The sequence below is a fragment of the Sinocyclocheilus anshuiensis genome, unplaced genomic scaffold (assembly GCF_001515605.1).
Source record: "Sinocyclocheilus anshuiensis isolate Anshui unplaced genomic scaffold, SAMN03320099.WGS_v1.1 scaffold58, whole genome shotgun sequence".
NCBI lineage: Eukaryota > Metazoa > Chordata > Actinopteri > Cypriniformes > Cyprinidae > Sinocyclocheilus > Sinocyclocheilus anshuiensis.
In genome coordinates, this window is record NW_015547688.1 from 1,959,757 (window position 1) to 1,967,959 (window position 8,203).

The following is an 8,203-nucleotide window of genomic DNA, read 5'->3' on the forward strand; positions in this document are numbered from 1 at the left end:
ATATATATATATATATATATATATATATATATATATATATCATATCTCATATAAAGATATATATTTTGAAAAATTGACCCTTATGACTGGTTTTGTGGTCCAGGGTCACACATGTCTTGCAATATCCGTGCGTGCAAAGGTTCTGCACGATCCTTTTGTTCAATATTCTCGGGGTCTGAATCCGGCTCAAATTGATATGGCAATATTGACGCCATCCTTAACTATATCAGAGTAAAAATGCACTTATTTTTAAGTGGTTGTTGACATCGTATCTAAAACGTGATTTAGCCAAAAAAACTAACAAAAAAAATAAAACAATGTTACCACTCTAATATGTGACCCTGGAGCACAAAACCAGTCTTAAGTCGTTTTTCGAACCACCAAGCATGAGAGCATGTTCTAGTACACCCCCAAAACAAAATCAATACTTTGTAAAAGAGCATAATAGGACCCCTTTAAAGAGTTTTCTATTTTAATATATTTCTGAATGTCATTTATTCCTGTGATTCAAAGCTGAATTTTCAGCATCATTACTCCAGTCTTCAGTGTCACGTGATCCTTGAGAAATCATTCTAATGTCCTGATTTGCTGCTCAACAAATATTATTATTATGAAAATAAAAACAGTTGTGCCGCTTAATATTTTTGTGTTTTTTGGGATTCTTTGAAGAATAGAAAGAACACTGTTTATTTAAAGAGAAATATTTTGTAACATTATACATGTTTTTACTGTTACTTTTGATTAATGTAATGCATCCTTGCTGAATAAAAGTATTAATTCCTTACTAATTTTTCCAGACTTAACAGTTGTGTGTGCATATACAGTTGTGTATATACATACACACACATGAAATTAACTTGATATGAACTTGATATTTGATTAAAATAGACAAGACTGTGACTCTGCAGTATTATTAGAGGTTTAAAAAAACAAACAAAAAAAATTTCTAGTTTGCTGTTGATGAAGGGGTATTTGAGTCTTACCGTTGGGGTACAAAAAGCCAAAAATGTTTTTCACAGAGTCACACCATGTATGATGTGCATTTAATCTGTGTCTTTGGCCATTCGACAAGGATCAAACAAGTGTAAACCAATTTCACTGTGTTCCTTCCCCACCTAGAAACAGTATCACCAGCACACAGTAAGGAAATCTGTGATGAGGCAGCGAGTGACTCATTGCGCTCTTACATTTTGGAATCCACCTCTATTTTCACCCCTCGCTCCTCTGTTTCCTGAAGCAGCAGAAAGATCACCATGGCAACTGGACCCCCTGTGTTTCCTGTGGTTCTGGTCTCCGTGCCGATGGTCATAAGCAGGGACAACAGCTCCTCTAGATACGGAGACTTCACCTCCATGAGGCCCTGCAACACTAAGGCACACAGGGTTTTTGTTTTATAATGCCTTCACTCTTGTGAAACACACCCAGGTCCAAAAAATGAAAAACAAACCATCGAAGCCAATACCACATCACAAAAATGAGAACTACCACACGCTTCGCTTCTGAGTATTCCTGTCTGCTAGGCCTCCAGCCCCATCACACTAACTTTCATAAAGATGTAAGTCAACCCTTGCCGTTGAAGCCATCGCTGGATGTAAACAAGCCCTGGAGTGGATGTGTGGCCCTGTGTGTGTGTGAGGTTGTTTTTGGTTTTGGTGAGGTTCAGAGCGGAATGTTAAAATCATAAAGAGAAACACATTAAGGACAGCAGCGGTGATGCTGGTGCATGAGTCAAACGCTGCCCTCTGGAGAGACTGACTAATGCTGGCAACCACTCCAACACCAACACACAGACCTTAACTGCCTCTGGAGAGCTGACTTACACTTCCCTCCTCACCTTACGTTTGCCACAAACATCTCACCAGTTCAGAAATATTTTTCCAATGCATACATTGTTGTAAGAGTACACCCAACGTGGTTCCTAGAGGAGCTATATTTAAAGGGGTCATATGATGATGCTAAAAAGAACATTATTTTGTGTATTTGGTGTAATGAAATGTGTTTATGCGGTTTAAAGTAAAAAAAACACATTATTTTCCACATACTGTACATTATTGTTTCTCCTCTATGCCCCGCCTTTCTGAAACGCGTCGATTTTTACAAAGCTCATCTGTCTGAAAAGCGAGGTAGGAAAAATTGAAATCGCATCATATGACCCCTTTAAAGTTAATCACATCACACACCGATAAGTGCTGTGTAATGTAGGCCACACAAAACATTCAAGGGGTTATATCATACTATTTTATTTGATTTTTTCCCCCTGATGTCCACTTGAAATGTTAATAAAGTTTTTCTGAGCCACAAACAGTCATGATTTAGTTTCTTATAACCATTTATCATACACCCCTCTCTGGTTCTTTAGGCCTATTTTATCTTGTGCAAGCAATGTAACTGGGCAGCTGAATGGCAGTTTTGGAAGTTATGATAAAGATGATAAATGCTGACATTTAAGCATTGTGTGACTGCTTAAGGGACAGTGTATATTTTAAATGCAGAGTGCAGGTGCTACACACAGACAGGAACAGCACATGGTTTGTTGAACTTTCCCACATTCAGTCTTATTGCTAGTTTTTCGAAAATTTAATAGGAACAATAACATATTCTATCTTACTTCCTCTGAATAAACATCTTTGGCATGTAAATTCACTTTCAAAGTTTGAAAAAAGTAATAAAAAAAAAAAAAGTTGTGTTAATGCTTAAAGTCAACATTAAATGAAATTCATACATGTTGTATTTTTACTTTTTTGTGACCTTGGCTTGTCTATCAAAAAAAACATCATAACTCAATCTTCTGATGAAACATCAGACTTCTCAATCGAGTATATCACAATACGGAAGAAAAGATCTGTTGCTACTTCTGTTTCATCTCGACTTCATTTTGAGTGTATATTTTAGGTGCAGAGCTGCAGGTGCTACACACAGCCAGAAACAGCACAAGGTTTGTTAAACTCTCTTTCATTAAGTCTTCTCACTAGTTCTTTGTATATTTAGGAAAATAATCTCGATCTAATTTCCTCTGCATTACCTCATGACTGAGAAGGCTCAGCTTAAAAACAGAGAATATGTATCTTTGGCATCTAAATGTGGGCAGTCATGTGTTCCTGCATTAATGTGAAGTTTGGAAAGAGTAATTTCAGCTTGTTTCAATAAATGCTGTTTTTAGACAAGGGGGGGAATTTTTGATTTCCAAAATTTATAGTATACTTTCAAAGTACAATAAACTCTTATTTTAAAAGATCAAGGACAGTTTGATTCTTTCTGATGTTACCATTTAAATAGGACGTCGAGTACTGCTTTAAATACCTTTTCGTATGAGTTCAGGTTCAGCATTGCATTTTTCTCCAGCTCTCAGAGAGGCAATAATGCCCCTCACTGCCACTTCCGAGTCCCGTCTGTATGCCAGAGCTTCAGCCAAGTGCAGAAATCCAGTACGAGCTGATGACACAGGACACAGTCAACACACCTGCCGAGCATGCTAGGACTAACACTGTTCTACTAACTGCTGATCCAGCTAGTTCTGAGCTGTAAGTTTGAATATGTGCTTGCAAACTTGACCTGCACGGCTAAGATTCAGGATTAGGAGCCACTCACCATCTGTGATGCGATGCTTGTGAGAGTACTGAGCTGCCAGAGATTTCAGGAGGCTGTGGAGTGGCCCTGTCTCTGCCGCTGAGTTTTCCAACCACGTCAACATCTGCACAACGGCGTTGAAGAACAGTGAAGAGAAGCCAACATCTTGAGACACCAACTGCTAGAGGAGAAAAAAGGGAATTGGAGTGAGTGAGCAAGCAAAAGGAAGCACCAGTGTCGATAGTGAGTATGTAGGTATGAGTAGGTTATGTGCCTGGTAAAGATGGAGTTGGCGCAGTAGAGGGCAGGAGATCGTATGGCTGTGGTGCATTGCCATGACCAGGGTTCCAGCATGGGCAGAGTTTAGAAGGGCTGCTAAGGCTTGTAGGAGTCGCCCGGCGGCACCACCTTGCTGGATGTGACCCTGTCGTGCCCTCAGCACCTCCTGGGCCAGGGTCTGCAGCAGAGCTAATGACAATGGCCGGACCAGAGGCGGAGGCCAGCGAGGATCCACTTTCAGAGGGAAGAGCTACATGGAGGAAAGAGAATTCAGCAAAAACTATATGGTCACAATCACCATCAAGCCATAAACAGCTAAATGGACATTCTTGAATATCATTTTCCAAGTTACGATAATTTATACATAATATTATTTGATAAGTACACTAAAGCCCCGTTCACACCAAGAACGATAACTATAAAGATAACTATAATGATAACGATATTAGCGTCCACACCAGTAGACGATATCGTCTGTTTATTCTAAGCGCACGCCCATCTGCCACTTTAAATTCTCGGAGCTTGTTACAGCAGGATGGATTCTGATTGGCTGTCAATTTTTTATCGTTCATCAGCTGGAAAAAATTGTTTTGAAAGTGATTCCATCGATATCGTTTCTCTTTGTCTTTATCGTTATAGTTGTGGTGTGGACTCTGCTATTCTTTAATATTGAGAACGATTTTTAGAACTATATCTTTATCGTTATCTTTATAGTTATCATCCTTGGTGTGAACGGGCCTTAAGGCTGTACCAATTCAGTTAATATTATGGGATGTTTCTTGTTTTTTATAAAATAATATTGATCATTTGAAAAATTATATCAATGTTTTTATTATTGATTTTAATGTACTATTAATCATTTAATTTATTTTTAATTGTTATTCGTTATATTTTTAATCATTTTGAATGTATTGTTTTATTTACATTAACTCATTCATCGCTAGAGTTTAATTAGTGAAGAGGGTTGTCTGCATAATTGCAAACTCTGAAACAAAGATTCGTCAGCTTCAGTCAGTGACGCTTTGAAGGGTCGTGCCAAACAAAAGTGAAAATAAAACAGATTAAACGGCCCAATATACTTCAAGGAAAATCAAAAAAAGAAGGAAGGGGTGTGACCATTTGGAACAAAATCTTACCAAAACAAAGGTCTTTTGGAGTTTTAGTGGTTTTAAACAGCGTATCAGTGTAAAATATTCCTGGAACATGACAAACCAATGATATTTGTTCTTGTACATCAAGCATGGTTGAGCTTAAATGTACCACATTTGAGCTAATCTGTGTTCTTCTATGTATGTGCACTAATCAATGTTTTTATATGAATAAATGTATTACATATAAATAATGGATTATACCACTCTGTTCATATGAATTACTTTTACAATGTATTTATGAACTTTTTGAAGCATCAAATTCTTACTGGAATGGACTTTCAATGGAGGGATAAAAAAATCTCTCAGGTTTCATTATAATATCTTCATATGCTTTTCAAAGATGAAGGAAAGTTTTATGGGTGTGGAATGACACAAGAGTTAGCAAATGACAGAATTTTCCTTTTTGGGTGAACTATTCCTTTAAATCTGATCAAGTGTTTCTTACTAATTTCAGTTTTAATCACAATCCAATAATATGCATATAGTGATGCATTACGGTGTATTAAATTACGACATTACCCAGGTTTTAGTAGAGAGTGATCGAGACACAGCATGCCAAACAGAGACTGACCATGTCAGAAGCACAACTGCTGTGCTATAGCTCTGACAAGATATTATATTATTAATAACCCCTCTAATAAAGCAGCATAAGCATATCAAAGTGAGATGTTGCACCTGTAGTAGAATCCCAGCGAGATCATCCACTGGGCCGATCACGGCCACCTGACTCACTGCTCTCATCTTCACAGAGCCATGGGGCGTTTCTATGGTAACCTTAGCCCTGCTCACCTCTGAGCTGTCTGTAACACATCAGATCAGCAAAGGACTCATTAGTACAGAATTTAATCACCCTATGCAACTCAAACTGAGTAAAACAGCACCATTAATCAGTGCTGACAGAACCCCCGGACAGTGTAGGGCATTAGATCCTGACCTCTGCGCGGAGGAAGTGAAGCACTGAGTAAACTGTGAAACGTGTGTCCACCTGTGGCTCCTCTCTCATGCTGGACCTCCACTAGATGAGCCATGTAGTCTAACAGGTAGAAACATCCATGATGTTAGTGTTAATTTACACACACTGAAACATGTGAGAACAGAGTATACCAAATCAAAGTCCTCACTCTTGTCCATGATGTTCTGCTCCAGTGTTTGAGGATCAGGGGACACGGCCTGGTCCAGATACTGTAGCAGTTTGCTCATGCTGGAGACGGGAATCCCGAAGGACTGGACAAACAACAGCAGCTGCTGGGGCTCCAGATCCTGTAGGGCTGCGAATGACCAAAGAAAAAAAAACCCACATCAGCTCAACTACAGTACACTACAGGTACAAGTTTGAAATCACTAAGCTTTTTTTTTTTGAAGAAGAAATTAATACTTGTATTCAGCAAGGACGCATTAAAATAATCAAAAATGACAGTAAAGACATTTATAATGTTACAAAAGATTTCAAATAAATACTTTTTTCTTAAAACTTTCTATTCATCAAAAAAAATACAGAAAAACATTTATCACAGTTTCTACAAAAATATTAAGCTGCACGACTGCTTTCAACATTGATAACAATAAGAATTTTTTTTTTTTGAGCAGGAAATCAGCATAATAGAATGATTTCTAAAGGATCATGTGACACTAAAGACTGGCGTAATGATGCTGAAGACTTGGTGAGCATAAGACACTTCTTACAGAGACCAAACTTTTAAACAGTAGTGTATATTGCTCCAAAATCTGTTACATGCCAAAAGTAGTGAAATGTAAAAAAACAAATCAAAACCACAGTCAATTCTGGTATTGATTTCTAAAATCCTTATTTCTAAATCCAAGTTATTAATACCTGCATCGACCAATCGGGAGACTTCAGATCGGATCATTCTTAACTTCAGCCAATCGGGCAACAGAAGGGCTTCCTCAGATGTGTCGACCAGGAATGCAGTGGGAAGGGGCTTTTTATCAGGAAACCAGATATCCAGCAGTGTGTAGAACTCACTTTCCCCTAAAAAAAAGTAACAAGCACAGTAGCTGTTACTACAGGCAAGTGCAAAATCAACCGCCAAACACTGCAACAGAGGAGATACTCACCTTTGGGAGGTCCCAGTGTGAGCAGGATGACCATAGCATGGACCACTAGGATGTGCATGGTGGCCGTTTCTCCTGTGGTCCACCGCAGGAACACTTGATCCTGAGACTCCGACTGTGAGATTAAAAATTTGGTCTTTATTCACGTGCACAAGCAGGAGTTACAAAATGTGAATTTTCAGTTCAGTTATGTGTTCATTAGTACCCAGCTATAGAGGTCCTCTCCCTCTTTTGTCTTCCTCATACGACGGATATAGGTGGAGAAGATGGTGATAAAAGCAGAGAGAACGGCATCAGACTCAGGCCTGCAGGAGTGCTTGGAAAAGAGGCAGTTCATTATAGTGGAGCGCTCCACTATCAGACGAGCCACCTCCTGAGAAGACAGGAAACACAAGGCGTGAGAGAAGAGAAAGGTTATACTAGAGCTTACTTCAGGCAAGCTGTAGATTTAGACTAACCAAGGCCAGGTCATTGTGGAGTGACTGCTCCTCCACTGGTGCATGCTGGGAAAGGTAAATCAGGTATGCGCTGATGGTCTGAGGAACAGTCTCCATGTGAATGGCCTGAAATGGAAAACCACACAAACACAATAAGCTGAGGAAGTAACAGATATTGATAATCTTGTACTTGTGTAGGTGGACTGACCTGCTGTAAGGCGCTGGACGTCAAGCTTCTAACACTATCAAACAGAGGTAGTTTGGGGAGGTCCTGAAGGAGCCACTGGTAGCCTGGCAGTAGCTCTGCATCTCTGGAGTCCTCCTCCATGAGCTGATCCCTCTCCTCTCCATCTTTTAATGCTCCCTCAGTCAGCACCAGAGACAAACCCTGATACACACATCACAACAACCTTCTTGTTATTATCTTATTAAACTGCGTAAATTAATCTATTACTGGTGGTTGGTTAAAGGGGTCCTATTATGCTCTTTTACAAACTCTTGATTTTACTAGAACAGGCTCTCATACTAGGTTGTTCGAAAAACACATTATTTTTCACATATTTTACATTATTACAACACTTCTCTTCTCAGTCTGGCATGAACGGCTCGAATAGTTGACTGGGCCAGTGTGTGTTGTGATTGGTTAGCTGGGCCAGTGTGTGCTGTGATTGGTTAGCTGGGCCAGTGTGTGCTGTG

At 39.2% G+C, this 8,203-nt stretch overlaps 1 protein-coding gene across 1 annotated transcript in view; it reads right to left on the reverse strand.

Moving 5' to 3' along the window:
* LOC107703394 (integrator complex subunit 1-like) overlaps nt 1-8,203 on the reverse strand; it is a 39,053-nt gene that overhangs the window by 16,819 nt on the left and 14,031 nt on the right. The window contains exons 22-33 of the mRNA XM_016506006.1: nt 7,716-7,895; nt 7,529-7,633; nt 7,276-7,443; nt 7,074-7,185; nt 6,829-6,987; nt 6,119-6,265; nt 5,932-6,030; nt 5,673-5,797; nt 3,842-4,096; nt 3,589-3,748; nt 3,301-3,432; nt 1,188-1,368 (exon numbers count right to left, since the gene is read on the reverse strand). Of these exons, the coding sequence (XP_016361492.1) occupies nt 1,188-1,368; nt 3,301-3,432; nt 3,589-3,748; nt 3,842-4,096; nt 5,673-5,797; nt 5,932-6,030; nt 6,119-6,265; nt 6,829-6,987; nt 7,074-7,185; nt 7,276-7,443; nt 7,529-7,633; nt 7,716-7,895 (1,823 nt within the window). The remainder of the gene's footprint in view (nt 1-1,187; nt 1,369-3,300; nt 3,433-3,588; nt 3,749-3,841; nt 4,097-5,672; nt 5,798-5,931; nt 6,031-6,118; nt 6,266-6,828; nt 6,988-7,073; nt 7,186-7,275; nt 7,444-7,528; nt 7,634-7,715; nt 7,896-8,203) is intronic.